The 20439-nt window shown below is 34.6% G+C and overlaps 1 protein-coding gene across 2 annotated transcripts in view; it reads right to left on the minus strand.

The window, feature by feature from the left end:
* BCHE (butyrylcholinesterase) overlaps window positions 1-18308 on the minus strand; it is an 89935-nt gene extending 71627 nt beyond the window's left edge. Inside the window, exons 1-2 of one of the 2 annotated variants that reach the window (XM_074298131.1) lie at window positions 18243-18308; window positions 9058-10582 (exon numbers count right to left, since the gene is read on the minus strand). In XM_074298131.1, the coding sequence (XP_074154232.1) occupies window positions 9058-10574 (1517 nt within the window). In that variant the 5' untranslated portion in view covers window positions 10575-10582; window positions 18243-18308. Of the gene's footprint in view, window positions 1-9057; window positions 10583-18188 lie in introns of both variants that reach the window. The other variant, XM_074298130.1, reaches the window with a different exon arrangement.
* Between the last annotated feature and the right edge of the window lie 2131 nt (window positions 18309-20439).

Below are 20439 nucleotides of genomic sequence, written 5' to 3' on the forward strand. Positions count from 1 at the left end.
GCAGATTTGAACTCAGGTATTCCTGATTCCAGCCCCTGAACTTTATCCAGTACTCCAGTCATGATTATCAGCTTTCCTTTAGTATGCTCCTTAGCCAAAGAAATTTGAGCCGCTCCCTATGTCTACTCAGCAGGCTTTTTTTGAGTGTTTTATCTTTCTTAAGCTAGCCTCTATAAATTACTATGGCTAATGTTGCTCACATATCTTGGAACATGAGAATGCCGTATCATGGGCATAACATTGGTAGGCCCACGGCTTGGCTATTAGGATATTAGCCATGTATTGCAATGCTGACAAGAACAATTTAGGTGAATGAAGCAGCATAATGAGATATCTGCAATCAAATCCTTCCTCAGACACATGTGAGTGTTTGTTAATAGACAAAAATGACAAGGTCTTTGAGCTAGGGAAAGAGATTAACAATTGCACCAACTTCACAGATTTGTTCTGAAACTTAAATAAGATAATAAAAATAAAATGTTTTGAGATTCTTTAAGTACTATTCCAATGTTAATTGTTGTTGTTAGTAATAGATATCATGATTAAAAAAATATTGTTTTGTTAATTAATACAGCGACCACAATCAAACACAAAGTACACAATTGCTTACTTGAGACAGATCTTAGCATTCCAGTGAGAAAGTGATTTCAAGAAAAAGGTACCTGAGCAAAGCACATCAGGCTCTGGGGACTTTTAAGCACAATGGACTACAGTAACTCTAGACTAAATAATAAAGTTTCAAGAGATAGAGTAAAACAGTTTTGCTCTAGGAAAGCCAGAGCATCAAGAGGAGCAGCAGCCCTCAGCAGGTAGATGCATTTATAGTTGTGGCAACTCAGAAGAAAGGCTCAATAGAATAGAGAAAAGGACTAGTGGGAATGGGGAGGGAGGTGAAATTCCCATCTTTGCCCATTAAAATTAATGTAATTATGAGCAAGTCATTCCCCACTCAGGAGGCCTTGTCATCATCTATAAATTGCAAAATTTGTGTTCAATGAATTTAGCCTTTCAAAGTCTAGATCTATGTTGATATGGACAGAAGTAAGGTTAAGTAAACATCAAGGGGGATGGTAGCAAAGAGAAAAGGGTGGAGATGGAGGAAGCTGTGGAATTGAAATTGATTATAATTTGCAAGCCAACACCAAAAAAAATTAATCAGCAGTTTTTTTTGAAGTTCTTACTAGCCATCCCTGAAGGATGGAGTTTGAGCTCATCAAAATGCCATACACTCTATCCGTTGTGTCAAGAATATCATCAACTCTGCTTATGTTTTTCAAGTTTTATGGACCTCACAGTTCATCTGATACTAATTACTGCTCCATGAAAATAAATTATTATATGTTACATTACACAGCCTTTTTTGAAAGATGACATAATTATGTACATGCATTGTAATAATTCAAAAGGTCCACTATTTCATCAGTATGAACACAAACAATCATCACCCAAGCATGGTAGAAAGAATAGAGGCTAAAGACTCCAAGTTCTTCTCATTGACTATTACCCTGAGCTAGTCATTGAGCCATTCTGGGTCACAATTTCTTCACATGTAAACAGAGAGGAGTAAATAGTAGTTCACTGAGTGTGACATTTCATCTTCCATCTCTTCTCATTTACAAAGATCTTATTACCTGAGCTAAACTTTCAGTGATATCTGCCTTTGAAAGCCTTCTCCCCAAACTCATATCTAAAGAACAGTTTTGTGCAGAAGCTCTCCCTGATTACTATATTTATATCTGTTCTCTCCTATTTCAAATTTTCCTTGGGAAATTTTGCCAAATTTTTCATTTTTCTCTCCTGCATCGTACATTCTATTTTAATTATCTATGTATATATTATCTGCCTGCTCCTCCAGAATGCAAATTTCTTGAAGGTGATAAGGAGATACATATATAAATAACATGTGTTATGTGTTATATTAACATATGTTATATGTTTTGTGTAACATATGATATATGTTTTATATAACATGCTATATATATGTGTGTGTATATATATATATATATATATATAAAAGATGTATCTATAGATATATCTATTTCCTGCACATACACATACACACATAATGTTTGTTGATACACATACCTATATATTCATACATTTGTATACATGCATATTAAAAGTGTGTGTATATATGTGCCTTACACATAATAGGTGATTTTAAAATAAGATTTTAAGGTTAACAAAATATAATCATCAATCTTATTTCATATGGACAACAACCTTGTAAGAATATTAATATTATTATTCATATTTTGCAGATAGGAAAAAAAAAGTCTTGAGAAGTCTAAGGAAGAGTTATTTAATAATACCAATGGACTTTTTCAGGGCTCATCTCCAGTATTATTTTATGCTCTATATACTTCAGGCTTAAGAAAAAAACAATGTTGATAAAATGGAAAGTATCTAAAGGAAGGTAAGCAGTCTGGTGAAGTGTCTTAAGTCCCACTTTAAAATATTGGTTTAAAGATTTGGTGAAGAGAAGACTTAAGGGAGGAGATGTGGGCATCAGCACTGACTCCATATTTGAAGGCCCCTCTTTGTTGACAGATTACAGAACCAGGAGGAATGGGTAAAAGTTTAAAAAAGGTTACTTTAGTATTGATGTCAAAAAAAAATATTCTGCCAGTTGGCATTCTCTCAAAATGTAATACTTTGGTTAGACAGTGCAAGCTCCTCTCCCTCAATTACCTTCAAGCAGAGGATAGATAATCAATTGGCACAAATTTATAGGATTTTTTTTTTGTATGTCTGTGTGTGTACATTAAACTTGATAGAGACTAAGATCTTTTGTGCCGCTCAAAAACTGGCTCTGTGACAGTGCTTGATGTACAATTTATTTATTTATTTTTATTTTGGATTCAATTATGTATAAATTTGACTGAATAGATTGGAATGATAGATAAGGTCATTTCTAGTTATAAAAACTATACTGCTATAAAAAAGAAGAGGAGAGAGAGAGAGAGAGAGAGAGAGAGAGAGAGAGAGAGAGAGAGAGAGACAGAGAGAGAGAGACACACACAGAGAGACACACACAGAGAGACACATAGAGAAACAGAGATAGAGACAGAGACTGAGAGAGACACTGAGAGAGAAACAGAGACAGAGAGATAGACAGAGACTATGTATAGTACAGAGATAGTAATCATGCGATTCTCCTTCTCTTGGTTAGGTAATAAATCTGGCTGAAACATAGACTTTGCAGTGAACCTTGGAAGCTTTATACATAAATTTCCATTTAACATTTTCCAAAAATGACTTCTCTGCTAAGGGAAAGCATCTTAAAAAGCTTAGAAGGCTTCTTGGACATGGACCAGTTCTTACAAAAGCAACACTCAGTATAAATGAATGAGAAACACAAGGATTAAGATTCCCCTAAAAATACATGAAATTTAAAGCTTAAAGAGAACAAAAATCCAAGTAAAAATGTTGCTCTCAGCAATGTGTTAGAAAATTTTGGATTTTTTCCTAAATAAAGATGACTAGTAATTTTTTCCCCTTCTTTTCTTACTATTTCCTGACTATGAGGTCATTTCAGATTTTAGGATGTAATTAGTGCTATCAAAACTCACTTATCTGGAAAAATTACCTTATTGTGTCTTGGCTTAAAAGCCTTTGCCCTGTCAAAAGAAACTGTGAGCTATAATGCATAGAGAGGTGAGTTCAAAATTGGAAAGAGCTGGTTTAGATCTCATCTTGGGACATGTCTCATTTACCTCTGCAAAAATCAACTAAACTCTCAGTATTCTAGACCATTCTCTAGGACCATAAATTGCCCTCCTCTCTCCCCCTCCAAAAACAGGAAAAGTTAAGGCTCTATCCATAACCCTTGAAGGATTTAAAATATTATTATAATTAATATAGAATTTTATCAGTTCTTGACTCTTTTTAAGAGGCAATTTGGATTAAGTGACTTTCCTGGGGTCACATAGCTAGGTTGTGGTAATTGTCTAAAGTCAAATTTGAACTCAGGTTCTCCTGACTTCAAGACTAGTACGTTATGCACTATATCATCTAGCTGCCCCTAGAATTTTATCAAAACTACTTCTTGTCTATTTTGCATATTAAACATTTTGCTGAAAAATCTATCAGGACAATTAATTGTGTTTCGTTTTCATACTTTAACAATTTGTCTCAATGGAAAATACAGCAGATTGGGAATCAGACAACAAGGGTCCTTATCTGAGTTTCCCACTATGGATCATTTAACCTCCATGACTCTCAGTTTCTGAATATGTAGAATGGGGATAATAATCCCTCTCTGTCTCCAGGAGTTGGTATGAAGATCAAATGAAAATACAAATGAAAATGAATCAAGAGAAGATATTGGTAATTTGGTAGAGATGATTAAGCTTAGGATTTAAATGAGAGGGCCCAGGTTTCAGGTTTCTCATTTGTAAAATAAATGGAATATTTATTTTTATGAAGCACTGGGATGATATAAGGAGAGCTATATAAAATGCTATGTAAATATAAATTATTGTTATCATTTTGACACTTAATTCCTTTGTAAGCTGCAAAGAGACATCAATATTATTTACATTTTAACAATGTGAATTGAACAAGCACTGGTCCCTACTCAGTGGAGATATAAATTATTGTTATTAATTGATTGGATTTATTGCTTTATACTTAGTGCCTTGAAATATGAATCATATTTCCCAACATGATTGGAAAGCACATAAGTATAATTTCAAGTAATAAGGAACAGATAGACTACAAAGGAAAACCATGTAACAGGACAAGCTAGTATAACAGCAGACATCTTGGAGAACAAGCTTGCTTTCTGACAGTATTTTTTCAGTCTAACAAGAAAGGGGGAAGAACCAAAACTTCTAGACCACATAGTCCCTTCTAGTCTCTTCTGAATATACCTCCATCTTCAGGTGAAGAGAAAACACTTGCTGCCTCTAGGCAGTACTTTGGTCTCTATTTCCCTTCACTTTTCTTATCTGAGCCAGAGGTTGGAGATATCAACCACACCTAAGTACAAAGGTCTTTAGAATCCTTGGGGCCCTCAAAACTTTCTCTGCCATAAAATATAGCCATAAATATGAGTATAGGAATCGATTTATTTATGAAGAGGGGCAGAAGTAAAAGTCCCTAAGGATAGAAAGAACCCTTCCCATCCTATTTAGAGGAAATGATAAGATTTTCAATAAAATTAAAGAAGCTCATAAGTTTAGGTAAGAAATTTTTCTCCTCTATATATTGGAAAAAAGTTGGGATTTCTGCCCCAAAGAAGAAATAGAACTTCTTATCCAGGTTCTTTCAGAAGAATTACCAAAAAACAAAAAAACAAAAAAACAAAAACAAAAAAAACTCTCCCCCCCCCCCACCCAGTTCTTCCTCCTGACCTGAAATAAAATACATGAAAGGAAAGGCAAGCCTATGGGATAGTCCAATCTTGTTTTGGGGAAAACAAGATCAGAATAATGAAACCAATTAGAACATAACAAAAGATGCCTTAAGAGACACCAGTTTACTAATCTATAGATGTGGGGGAGCATCTAACTAGAAGTCTTTTGGAAGTTCCTTCCAGAGAAATAGAATTACTTGTTAAGAAAAGAAACAGGGAGAATCCCATAAACCTGTAGGTTAAATTTAAAACTCAAATGACCATTTTGGATTTGTTAATTCTCTTAGCTTCCCAACATTTTCAACACTCTCCAGTTTTATTTCCAGCTTTGGAGTCATGAAAAACTCAGCAATCTATGCTGGTGGTGCTTAGCACACTCATTTAGGATTTTTGAGATATTCTGTAATCTTAAAAAGTCAAGTCCCCAAAGGGCTATATATTCCTTCCATCTCTTATGGGACTAAAATAATAATAAAAAAGAAGAAGAAGAAGAAGAAAGAAGAAGGAGGAGAAGAAGGAGAAGGAGAATAAGAAGAAAAAAGAAGACAAAAGGAGAAGAAAGAAGTAGGAGGAGGAAGACAAGGATGAGGAGGAGGAAGACAAGGATGAGGAGGAGGAAGACAAGGATGAGGAGGAGGAGAAGGAGGAAACAGAGATGAAGACAAAGAAGAAGAAGAAGAAAGGAGAAGGAGGAGGAGAAGGATGATGACAAAGACAAGGAAGAGGAAGAGAGGAAGGAAGAGGAGAAGAAGGAGACGAAGAAGATGAAAGCAAAGAAGAAATAATAATAATGATGAGGATTTGGAATCCTGCTAATCGGAGAGATAGAATATGTTCCAAATTGATGTTATAGTGAAAGGAAAAAATAAGACAGAGGGGGATACTTTAAAGGTTTACTTGTAGGTAGGAGATAATCTAAAAGGCACCAATGTTGCTAATCAGAAACTGACATTCATTTAGGTCCATACTGCAGCCCAAAGAACTATGGGAAAGGCTAACAACACATATACATTTTACAGATTGTATCCAATGATATTAAGTGTGGTTTAATCAAAATATTGTAAAATCATACATAGTTAAAATAACGTATGTTCAATTGAAAATTTATTTGAAAAAAAAAAGATGAAACAATTCTCTGAGAAATGCAAATGGTGTTTAGCACTAGAGCAATTTGCAATAATTATTTAACATTACTACCAGAAATCTTAGAAAGGGGGATTTTAAAAAGCCCGCACTGAGTGCCTCCTATCCTATATAAAATGTACAAGGAAAAGGTTAAAACTGTGTGACATATCACTAAAGGTTCATACATTTAGCATCTTCGAGAAACCCAGCATGACACGATATTTCATAAGCAAACCAAAGAAAATCCCTGTACGTAAAAAAAAGAAAAACTTCTCAGAGAATTTAGTAAGTAAATTGTCCTAGAGTCAAGTTATTGTCACAGGGAGAATGTGAACATCCCTAGATAGAAAAAAATCAGATGACATACTGATTTATTTTATCTATCTATCAACATTTATAACTGTTCTAGATAGAAATAAGATAGATGGATGGATGCATGAATGAATAGATAAGATAGACAGGATAAAGGGAGAGACAAGAAACAGTTTCTTCTCATTGCCCAAAATGATACTAGAGTTTTACTAATGATGCTGTCAGTGAACCTGTGAAAATAAGTTGATATCCCCACATTTTTATAAATTTCATAATGTAGTTATCATACCCACCTGTGCAATAATCAAGTCAGAAGAACACTGCATAAATAATAATAGAACAACAGAATAGTTATTTTTGAGAACTTTTTCTATCAGAATACAGTAAGAATATGAGAAAAGTTAGATGAATGACTGTAGCAATAATTTGATGCTATCTTAGTAGCTAATTAATAGATTTTATATACAAATATAAGTGTATATGTGTGAATAACGATATATAGATCAACATGGATAAATGGATAGACAGAGACATTAATAGATTGGTGATACATAGTTAAAAACAGTGCAAATGACAAATATAGGCACAGCATTTGTTGAATCAAAAGGAACAGTTCCCATAATAAAGTCTATGGAAGTAATAAGATGGAAAATATGCATGTAAACATATAATGTTGTGTTTGAATCCCGCTCCCCGTCTTTTTCATGACTCCAAGTTTAGTCTTCTATCCACTGTTTCACACTATATTCTAGGTCCCTTACAACTCTTAGACTGTTACTGTCTGATTTTTCTTTTATTTTCATGGTACCTGTGACTTTGATATGTGTTGCCATGATACCATACATATTGTAAAAGCTAAATATTTAATCATGTTCCTTTGCAGTTACTTAAACTAACACCTGTAATGATGAAATAGCTTCCTGAATGGAATCCCTGATTCTATATCATTCTCTTTCTACCACATTATAAAGCCCCTCTTTGCATGGGGAGGGGACACAAGACAAAGAAAGGAAGTAATATTCTTGGAAGAGAGTGAGAAAAATGTTGTTTCTCTTGAGTAAAAATGGAATATAAGTTTACATACAAGTTTTGAGGATAATTTGTTGATAACCTTGGGTTCCAAGCTATGGAATTTAATAGGCATAAAGGAATAAAAATATTACCCTTTATGCTCTGGTCAATGGTTAAAGGTGACTTCTGTTTTCCAAAGTTGTGAAAGAAAAACAATAAAACAGTATCACAGAATCTTAAAGACTTATGGAACCTTAGAATCCTTCTAGTCTAAACCATATCCAAGTAAGTATCCTTTAATGTCTAAAAGTTCTTTGTGGTCTTAATGTATGATCCTGTGATCTACATATTCAATGAGTGGCGATTCAGGCTTTATTTGAAGAGATTTGATGAAGTGGAATTTATGACTTTCTATATAGGAAGTATTTTATTGGCAAGAGATGTTTCATGATATGAAGTCAAATTTGCAACTTCTAATTATGCTCCTTATTCTGTCATCTGGGACTGAACAAAATAAGTCTAACCATTTTTCTCCAATACAGTCTTCAAAATATTTAAGACATATATTAGTCTCCTTCTTCCTACTCTACACACATTTTCTTTTACAAGATAAACATCTCTACATTTGTCAATTGACACTTATATGGGAAAGAATTGTTTTTTTCTTCATTATCTATGTCATTTTCCACCTGACACTTTCCAGGTTATACATGCATGTCCTTTCTAAAATTTGACACTGAGGCTGGAACATAGTTCTATACATTAATCTGAATATGATTTCCTTGGTTCTAGACTCTCCACTTATCTTAATAAACCTAAGCATCTTTAGCTTTTTTTGAATTCTATAATTAATCTCAATTCAAATAATAATTTGAAACCTATAAATAATTGTCAATTAATCTTGAGGTTTTTTTTTTCTTTTTGCACATTTCTAATTTCTCTACCTAATTCTTTTATAAATCTGTGTCAATGAAAATCACATCTATTTCATATGTAGATCCACATAACCATTGGTTAATGCAATTTTCTAAATGGCCAAAAGAGCCCATTTCAATTTGTGGGTATAAAATGGCAATAATGGAATCCATGTCATTTTAAGATTAAGATAATAAAGTTTACCCTTACTGTTTTCATTACTTGACATGCCCCCAAACAGATCCATGTCTATTTTGGGGGGAAAGAGGAGGAGGAAGAGGAAGAGGAGAAGGAGGTGAAGAAGAGACAGAAGGAAAGAAATTTAAGAAACTTACCCATATTTTGCAAAACTGGCCCAGTTCTTCATAATGGAGCGGCTCAGAATTTCCTCTGCTTTGGTGTAATTAACTCTTCTTTCCAGAGGTAAGCCAAAAACAAATTCAATTTCATAACCATGCATGACTCCCATCCATTCAGGCCAAGCAGTTTTGGATGATCGATGTCCAAAGTAGTAGAAAAATGCATTATTCCCTAATTCAGAGAACTTTTTGGTAAACTCCAAAGCAGGACATATAAAATTATAATCTCCAACGACATCATCCATTACATCACGAAAATGTTCAGGATACTGTTCATCTGACAAGCCAGTGTAGTGAAATTGTATGGATTCCACTCCAAGTTCATTCACTCCTGGGAAAAACTCTTTTATCCCTTCTTGGAATTGCTTTTGACTTATCATACTACTGTTATCTTTGCTGAAACCTGGAGCTCCATAGACCAAAAAATATGTCCCTTCATCTTTGTTAACTCCCACTAATAACTGCGTTTGTTTAAAATGACCCCCCTGGATTAGGTTGTCTGGCATGTCTGTGAGAAAGTCACCATCCACAGTTGGACAAAAATTGCTTTTTAAGAGAGAGCCTGAAGAGAAACTGGGATTTACATGCCCCAGTATTTCCTCAGGACTTTTATTCCGAAGACATTTAATTAGCTCAGTCTCATTTCCTCTAGAACAACTGAGAGATTTTGCTAAATCTAACGTTCTGTTTCTGGCTTCTAAAGGAGGCATTATTGCCCATGGAGCATTAGCAGACCCGCTTTGAAGAATGGCTCTTGTAAACAATGGGTGACTTTTCGGAGAAAGCATATGAAAACTGACTGAAGCAGCCCCTGCACTCTCTCCAAACAGAGTTACACTTTTAGAATTCCCACCAAAAGTTGCAATATTTTCTTGGATCCACTGAAGAGCTAATTGTTGATCAAATAATCCCATGTTTCCGGGAGCCTCTGGATTCCCTGGCAAAGCCAAAAATCCGAGAGCACCCACCCTATAGTTCATCGAAACCACAATTACTCTCTCAACACGAGCCAGAAACTTGCCATCATACACATGTAAGGATGATGTTCCAGACTGAAACCCACCCCCATAGATCCAGACCATGACCGTAGCATTTTTTGGTTTGGGAGTCGGCACCCAAACATTAAGATACAAACAGTCTTCACTAAGTTCAGTGTTTGGATTCCACATCTCAGATCCTGGAAATCCAGGAAAACTATCGTCAATGCTTTGATAACAAGAGTTGGGATATTTGGTGGCATCCCAAATATCAGACCACTTGCTCCGTGGATGTGGCTTTCGGAATCGAAGTCGACCAATGGGAGGCTCTCCAAAGGGAATCCCAAGAAATGCCATCACCGTGCCCCCAAGAACTGGGAGTTGTACTCCTTTGATTTTTCCTTGCTTGGTTGTAACAATGAGGTCTTCTTCAGCCTCACACTTCCTGATGAATGTGGAGAGTAGAAGAAAACAAACAAAAAATAGGATGGGTACACTAAGTCCAATGCTGTTCATCCTGATGTCTGAAATGTAATAAATGAAACACAATTAGGATGCACTTCATACTCCCATTTATTTACATTAAGAAAAATTAAAATATAACTGTATGTTATTTATTTAGATATAAATTAGATACCTGTGATCCGACTAAAATTTTATTCAGTAAATTAATTAGCTAGCAAGAGACATATTCCTCTCTACTGCATTAAAATCTCTGAATAATTACAGTTGACCAAAAGGAAAATGGGCTGACTAGGAACTGAATCTAAAATAAAACTATACATTATTACAGATTTAGAAGTGGATATGTGCAATTAGAGGTTTAATGACTTCTTATTACAAAGGGAATAATTGTGCATGTATGGGGCAGATTATTTTATCTATAGTCTATTTTAAATTTGGAATTTCTAATTAATCTTGTGTTGCAGTAGTAGAAAATTATAAACACAAATATTTATAAATTCGTGTGTGTGTGCATGTGTTTTACATTGACAAGTTATTGAAGGGAGGAGAGGCCTTTTATTCCCTCTACTCTTTTCTGGAAATGTCACTAATGAGGGAAAGGAAAGGGGGAACCCCATTTCTCGGCGCATAGATCCCATGAGGCGCAGTGTCCCCTGTAAAATGAATTTACAGGCCCGAAAACCTAGGTTGATAAATAAAAGGTTTATTGTAGGAATTTGGAAGTAAAGCTCAGTTAGAAAGATGCCAAGGCCAAAGGTGGCCGTTGGTGGGCAGGAACCTTTACATGGCTGGAAGGATACCATGTGTTGGCTGGGAGGGCTCCTGCAATGAGGGCGTTCCAGCTTGTTTCTTTTATACCCAAAAGATGATGGGCGGCACCCAGTTCTGGCAAGCTTTTCAGTTAGCCCAGTTCAGGTGAGGGCTGGGAGAAGCTGAGCTGAGAATGGCGGGGCTGGGCCCGGATATTCAAAGGGTGCCTTTGACCAGAATTTGTGAATCAAGGTCAGTCATGGGTTGGGCAATTAGGAATCTTAAAGGGATCCCAACCCTCATCAGTTCCCCCCTTAAACAGTTGAGACTTAAATTCATTTAAGAAAAGAAAATAGGGAACAGTGTCCTTCATTTAAGGAAAGGTTGAAGATTTTCTCCAAAGATCTTCATCCCTACACAGAATAATTTATAAATCCTGAGGGAAATGGGTTGGGAATTTAGCAAAGGGGATTCTGGGAATCCAATGGAATAAATTAACTTTTTTTCCTTTCTGAAACTTGGACTATGCTATAGTTAATTGTATAGGATCAGCAAAAGGCAACATTGAGAAATGATGATGAAGAGGAGGAAGACTAGGATGGAGAGGGCAAGGAGGAGAAGGATGAACCTGTCACTTAAATAGTACCTTATAACATTTTAGGATTCCAAACAGCATTGGAAAATCACAAGAAAGTAGTGAAATAAGTTCAGTAGGTATTATTGCTCCCTTTTTACAGATGAGGAAACTGAGATACAAAGAAGTTAAGTGAGGAACTTAGATACAGAACTAGACAATGATACACCAAGTACTAAATTAGCTCATGTTATTGGGCTATTCATAAAGAAATAAATAATCGAGATAGATTAATAATCTAAATGGTATTGGGATTTTTATAGAAAGCAATACACCTTATTCCACAGAAATGCATCTCTGGATTTTTTTCCAATACCAGAGCCCAAAGAGGGGAGTTTTGTAGGGGTTGGTTGAATGCCATTGAGGCACAAAGATACTTTTCCCCTGGTTCCCAATTTTCTTGTTCCCAATTTTCACACAAATATATGAAGGCTAGAAATCTAATTCAGTCAGAAGTTATTTTCAAAGATCATTTGAAAGTCATAATGCCCTGGTGAATTGGTCTTTTATATGAAAATCAAAGGGGAAACTAGATGGTTCAGTGGATGGAGATCTTGCCTTAGAATCAAGAGGACTCATCTTCCTGAATTTAAAAGTGGCCTCAGACACTTTCTAGCTTTGTGACTCTCAGCAAGTTTGACTTGTTTGCCTCAGGTTCTTTATATGTAAAATGGGCTAGAGAAAAAAAAAGGCAAACCACTCCAATCCCCTTGTCAAGAAAACCCCAAAAATATATCACAAAGAATGAGACACCAAAAGATCATAAGAGAATTTATAAATGGAGGAAAAGTTTTTTGCTAAAAATGTTTAGAAAAGTTTGATTATTCAATCCAAATAATAATAATAATAATAGCAATTGAGGCTACAAAACCTCAACTGTAAAAGTTACAAAGATGACAAAAGCAAATATCATCTGCTGCAATACATATACTTTAAATCACATTCCCCTAAGTTCTCAAGATGAGGAGCAAAAAAATAGCTACTTATAAATTGTATAAATCTCTTAGAGAGAACTAACATGATAGAATAGATAAAGTTCCAGAATTTCAGTCTGTAAATCTTGGGTTCTAGCCTCAATTTAGAACACAATTACTATATGGTCAAGATCAAGTCATTAAATTCCCCAGTCTATATTCTAAAAGTTAAAATAAAGGGAACCTGCTTTGGACTAAGAGAATAAATCAAAATTATCATATCAAGATAGATTAGGCCTGAAGGATGAGGAAAAAGAGCAGTTTCTTTCTCACAAACGTTTAAGGAAATTAAGATATTCCAATAATAATAATTACTGATGAATATCAGCAATGTAAACAGTAATCTAATTTATTACAAAATAAACTGATGAAACATTTTTTTTTAATTAAAATTTCAGTTCTAGAATAGGTATTAAGTGACTGGGCCTAGATTTAGAAACTAAATCTAGGGACATTCTATGTCCCTTCCCCCCCCAAAAAAAAAAAGAAAGTAAAAATGATGTGTGTATATATAATAAGGTATACAAGTTCCATTTTATTTTTAATATCCTTAAAATTTATAGTTTGACTATGTTTTTATAGAATATATATTCCCTTTCCCTCCTCTTCAGATACTCATCCTTGGATAAAAGGTCATTTAATAATATAATTGATAAAATTATATGTGATCACTGTGCTCTAAAAGGTGACAGTTAATATTACTGGGATGCCTAGCACCACACCCAGGCAGACATTCTTTGCATATATTGTGAGCTGTTAGAGATTAAGGCCTCAGGCAATGTCTTTATTGCTATGATTTGGTGAAATAAGATCTGTTTAACTCAATAACATGATTCTTTTCCATTCTTTAAGAGAAAGGGTGTCTGGGAGTGGGAACCAGGATGGGAGATGAATAATGGGGGTCCATAACCTCAAGACAACCATTTATATGGACTAATATAAATTTTACTAATCAATTTTTTTTCTTTTGGGGTGCTGGTACTGGGGTGGGAAGAAGCATCAAATTCTATTATATCATTAAAATCTATTTTTATAGAATTACAGAATTATAATATATTTAAATCACATTCCCCTAAATTCTATAATTATAGAAGCCATGGTCCCATTCCTTTATTTTTTTGATGAAAAATATTTAGGCTGCAGAATTCAATGATTTGCCCAACACTTTGCAGATAGTTGTTTTAAATGATGCTTTATATATATGAATTTTTCAAGGATCTTTGTCTTTGGAAAACCCATTGTGAAAGCATCAATTTATTTCTAAACTATTAAGGCAACATTTTTATATGCTTTTTAAAAGTTACATCTCAAAAATGTGTTATATAACTAGCTTATATATTCAATGCTATATTCATTTCTGCCTGCATTTCCTAACATTCAATTATGTGAGATAGAATATCTGCAAGCAATTGCAAAGATTTGCATCTCACTATTACAAGTTTTTAATTTCTCCTCAATTTTTTGAATGTGATACGTTATTTGGAATCATATTCCAGTAAATTATTTCTGTACACATGCACTAAGCTTTTGCCTTTTTGGACTATATAACATGTCTATGACCTTTAACCTCATAACTAATATTGCTCTTACTCTACATTCAAATACCAATGATATATTTGCTCATTACTAGTTCAGCAAATGCTTTACTCTCTGTTATGCTACCCACTGAGAAGAGAAGACCTAGTGTTTGTACTAAATGTATTTACAGAATTATAATATGAAGAGAAGGATTGATTGGTGCTTCATTCCAAAGAAGGGAAATTTTTTAAAGAGTGCCTCCCATATCAGATGAGAAGTGATTCCTTCTCTGTCCAACTCACTCCAATATCTCTATCCCATCCTAGAGATTTTTTCTTTCCCTCAAATATTCCTCCCTTGAGTCCAAGAGCTTTTGTCTAGTAGTACTTGTAAAAGCAGATACCTTGGGGTCTTGTTTCCATATTTCACTGGGCTACTCTGGGCTCTTGAGATTTTTTCAAACTCTGAGACTTTTTTCATGATTTGGCAGATTTAAAAAATGTGTACAGCTTCCTTCTATTACTGCCTTACTGTATATGAGTTTTCTTGCCCCAACTTACCAAACATATAGAAATACACATCTACTCATGTCCAGATGCAGAGTTTGTTAGCTGTACTTACGATCATACAACAAATATAAATATACAAAAGTATTTTAGATTTCAGACTTTGATTTTAATTTAAAATTGTGTTGCCTTCATAATAACAAATAAAAGCTATGGATTTATTTGAAGAATAAAATTTAAAGACAATAATTATAATATTTTAGACCTTATTCTAGAAAAATTGTATTGGTAACTTTGGTATTTAGTACAATTTCAATAATTCTTTTGACTATAAGGGGAGAAAAATATTAACACATTTGATTTATCTAGGAAAAATATTCGAAGAACATGAGATAATAGCCATTTTAATTGATTAAAATGATTAACAAATGAACAACTAAGAATTCAAGTGATCTGAAAATATTCAACTATCCAAGCCAGCTCCATTTTTCCCATTGAGATTTGGGTTTAGACAGTGTATGCTCACTTTAAATAAACTATTCTTTTGAAAAGAGAAGAATTTCTGTCCTAAGAAGGAGAGAGACTGAGCTCTTGGCAAGTACAGCTGCAAGTACAAACTCAGCCAATTCAGCTTGTTTATTTTATTGTCACAGATATGAGAAAAAGGGAAGAAAACGATGGAAGTAAGAGCCATAGCAAACTTGAAAGAAGAGCAGAGGAAAGGGAAAGGAAGGGGCGGAGAGAAATGGACAACATTCTCTTTCTAGCAAAGGCTTTGAGAGAGTAAAAAGAACACTAAACTGTGAAATTTGGAAATATTAAAAAGTAATTTAATTTACAAGAAAGGAAAATGGTAATAGAAATTCTCCTTACTAAAAGTCTTCCTCAGAATCTAATCTGGCAATAAGCGTAATTTTGTATAATTCATCACAAAAATGTGCTGATTAAATGTAGCCAGGACAGTATCATATATATATATATGTGTGTGTGTGTATATATATGTATATATATACACATATATATATACAATGCACATAAACACATTTGTGCTACATATGTACTTATATGTGCATGTATGTATTATGAATATTTGTGTATACATGTATTGTATACATGCTCATGTCTTTGCATGTTTGCTTGCATATATATATATATATATACATATTTAAATATTTATTCATCTATTTTCCCTTCCACCTTCATCTATATAGAAAACTTCTCCTTAGTATAAAGAAAAAAGGAGGGAAGGGATTTTTTTTTTTTTAAGAGCATCTTATATAGCCTCTTCCTAATGACTTTTTGTCATGTATAACAGAGAAGCAGCTATAAGTTGAAGTGATGTCAGTATGATACAAGGCAACCAGAAGAAAACAGTCATCAAAGGAAGAGAGAAAGAAGGGAGGTCAGAGGTCTTCAAATCCTACCCTGTTATCCAGTAAATGAAGAAACAAGTCCCAGTTTAGGAAGTATAAGAGACAAGATTTGAATACAGACTTAATCTCCAAAATTTCACCTTTAATAAGTGATCTTTCTACTATCTCTGACTATCTGTGTGGTTGGTCCTGGAATGGAAATCTTACAAACGTAGAAGGGCTCAAATCTCAGGTCTCTGAAACTACAAGATGGCAAATTATGCAAAGTCTCAGAGTTTCAAAATCCTTATCTTCAGAGGGAGTTAGGTGGTGTGGCAATTAGAGCATTGGCCTTGAAATCAGGAGGACTTGAGTTTAAAATCTGATTTAGTCTGATTCTGTGAACTCACTTAACCTCTCTAATCCTATTTTCTCTTGTAAAATGGGGGAAATAATCATACTTATTCTAGAGGGTTTCTCTGTGAGGATCAAATGACATTTTTGAGAGTTTTACAAAATTAAAAGCACCATGAAGATCCAAATGGTTGTTATCACTAGTGCAGTATACAGTAGGCATATACTAAATGCTTATTGAATTGGAAATAACATTTAACCCAAATAAAAATTCTTGAAACCTTTTAAAGCATGTCAAATTGGGCAAATTGGAATAGGTCTTAGGGTGGAGTCAGTGGGAGAGGTTGTTCTGATTCTGAAATAAAAAAATTGGTCCTTAGTTGCTTATATGCAAATAAAATACAGTTCATAGTTGATATGAATAAATGTTCCCTTTCTGAAGGGAGGTTAAGTTTGAAATCTTTGAGACAAAGAATATCTCTAGGATAAAAAGGCCTTTGTTTCATTTGCTTTTTGGTGCCTAACCAACTAATTAAAGATAGACAATAGTATTGAAGTGTATTTCAAAGTAAGAAGTGAAGAATTTTTTTTTTTTTTTAAAGTTAGTGGTTCCTGAATTTGCTTATGGCTTATTCGATACAAGACAAGACAGTGCTTTTTATGCAGAAATCCTCTTGCTATAAGATCCAAGGCAATAATGCAGGTACAGAAAACTTTTTGACTCCTTAGGACATTTATTACAGTCTTTCCTCACTGGTCACTCAGAAATGCTATAGATTTACTATAGCATTTCTGAGTGACCAGTGAGGAAAGACTGTCTTTGACAGTCTTGTACTCATTTATCTCTATATTTCATAATCGTTTGTCCATATGTCAGGTATAGTTCAAACTCAACCCAAATGGGTTTATCAAGGTAAAAGCTAGCATTGCCAAAAATGAAAACCAGTGATTTCTGTTCAGGGAAAGGAATCAATAAAACCTTAGTACTGTTATAGAAACAATCATCCATTAAGTATAACTTCAGTCAATTCTCCCATTTTATTTAAACTTCAGGTTAGTTCATTTCAAAGAAGAAAAGTCACACGATTCAAAAATCCTTAGGATTCACTAGAATAAATATGGATTAATTTCAAAATCTTAAAGCAAAGTCACTAGGTAACTATTTAACTTTATTTTTTTTTAAGTAAATACAAACACAAGTCAATGACCAGCATTGCTAAACTTTACAAACTGGTGAATCAGCAATCGATGTATTTAGAATATAAGCCTGTCACTCAAAGGGTAATATAAAAAGGGATGGACAGTACACATAAGCAAAAATTATTTTTTCAAATACCAAAAAAAAAAAGTTTGCAGGGACATTTCCCCCACCACACCCCCCACCCAGTGCAGAGGAACTTATGTAGATGGAAAGCCTAGAATGATAACAAAGGTTCATCCACACTCCTTCCAGCCCACTTGTTCCCCAGCATCACAAACATACAAGGCAAAAATGTAGCAGTAGATCCTAATCCCCAGATAAATAGCTTCCTTGCCACTTCCCTGCAGCCCTAGTCCCCACATGCAGAATGACTTACCCTGCTCCCCAGCCACAAAGATGATAAAGTTTGTAAGGACTCGGGATCACTTACTATTTCAGTGAAATGCAGCCTGCAGCTGCTGCTCCTAGCTTGGGAATTGGACAGCCCCTAATCAACTGTTACTGACACAAAGCTCGCGAGACTTGGCAGCAGCAACCTGATCTGGAGGCAGTCCGTCCTTAGTTTCTGACATCTGTTCCAAGGCTAATGGTATGGTGGGAGCAATGATTCAGTTACAAGAGCTTTACAGGGTGCCTGTGGGCCTATCTGAAAAGGAAAATACAAAGACTTCTTAGAAAAAAAAAAAAAGCCACAATTTGGCTACAATGGAAGTCTTTCATGAAGCTAAGAAATTATTTTTTAACCCCTTAATATCTGGGGTAAAATGATTTCACTCTTTTTACCCTGGGTTTAAAATATTAAGAGGATGTTTCAAGGGAATACAGATATTTCCTGTCTGTGAAATGTCAATTCCTCGCTGCCTCTTCTGGGCCTGGAGTCCTTGAAATCCAGGATGGTGAAAATGAAACCAGGAGAGGCCAGATGCCCTCAGTAGACACTGCCAGGCAGCTCCCATCCCCACCAATTAGAAAGGCTTCCATATTAGCCACATGGTGATAAATAACCCTTTAGTAATAACAAAATATTTTATCATTGTTCCAATTTGTCAGCCATCCTAAACAAACAGAGTATTCCTAAATACCATGTATTTGGACTGTGTAGACAGCCAAGCTGGATGTATTCCCTCCGCTGCCTAGTTGATTAAACAGTTCCTACCTTCCATCTCTGTACCTGGCTCTAGATTGAAACCTTTTGGTCTATAAGTATGAGGAATTCTCATCTCAGAGGTAGATCAGAGAGTTCTTTGTAATTTATATTTGGAGTGTTTTCTGGGAGCAATGGAAGGGTGAGTTATTTGGACAAAGTATGTGTCAAAAGCAAAATTGGAGCCTGGCCTTTGTGATTTCAAATCAATGTTATAAAATATGCCAAAATTCATCAGAGACAGACAGACAGAGACAGGGAGAGACAAAGATAGAGACAGAAGCAGAGACATAACAGATAAAGATATATACATATAGTTATTACTAGGGTGTTCATGTGTGTGTGTGTGCATGTGTGTTTGTGTGTGGTGTACTGTACCCAATAATTGCACTTTGTAGATTATATCTAGAGAGAATCATCCTAATAAGGGGAAAAACACCATTAAAAAACAAAGAAAAACCAGCCATTTATTGTTAATGTAGAATTAATTTAAACTGTCCACACACACACAAGTAAAGGTGACCTAAATGTTTAACAACTGGGGAATGATTAAAGAAATCATGATACATCAATGGCAAGGGCGACTCTAAGGCAATTAAGACTGACAAGTGCAATAAGTCAAATTGAAAAAGTAGAACAAGTAAAGGGAATACAGACTCTTGCTAGACTGCATCTAAACCTTAAAAGAAAGGGCAATAGATAAGAAGGAAATACCTCAAAATTGTGTTGAAGGCATAAAAACAGACTGAAGAACATTCAGCAGAAACACATGACTCAAGGAATGGGAGAGAGATGCCCTGGAGGGCTTCCTGGGGGCCTCTGGTCAGACATCCTGGAGTCTGTAGGCAATACTCTGGGTAATTTTGTTAGCCAGCTTTTAGGAAGAATATTGATAAATTGGGGATTTTGGATATTGATAAATTGTAGATGAGGATGAAAAAGGTGAGAATGGTCCAAAGATCATGGTATTAATGAAATTATCTGGTCAGGTTAGTGGAGAAGAGAAGATAAAGGAAGAGTTGAGAAACTGTATTATAAAAATGATTAGTTGATGGATTTTGCAGAAACATAGAAAGATTTAAGTAGGTCTTTGAGGGATGATGCTAACCACTTCTAGAGAAAGGACTCCTAAATAGAATTATGTACAGTATGGTTTTACATATATGTATATCTGTATGCATGCATATATGTCTATAGGTGAGAAAATGGTATATAAAATTGCATTTAATTGCACTCTTATCTAAAGCAAAGTGAGGAGTGAGGGAGAAAAAAATTAAAAATGCAGAGTAGAGAACAAAAGAAAACCTATAAAGAAGCACAAAAAAGCTGGGTACCTTTGAAAACAATGTATCATATTTATGATATATCTTTAATAAAGTAAACAGTCAAAATATAAACTTATGGTTTCACATTGAAGCCATTTTTTATGCTGCACCACATACATGGATATGTTTTTTTCTCATTTTTATATTTAGTTAAATAA

Source organism: Sminthopsis crassicaudata, chromosome 3 (genome assembly GCF_048593235.1).
Source record: "Sminthopsis crassicaudata isolate SCR6 chromosome 3, ASM4859323v1, whole genome shotgun sequence".
NCBI classification, from domain to species: Eukaryota; Metazoa; Chordata; class Mammalia; order Dasyuromorphia; family Dasyuridae; genus Sminthopsis; species Sminthopsis crassicaudata.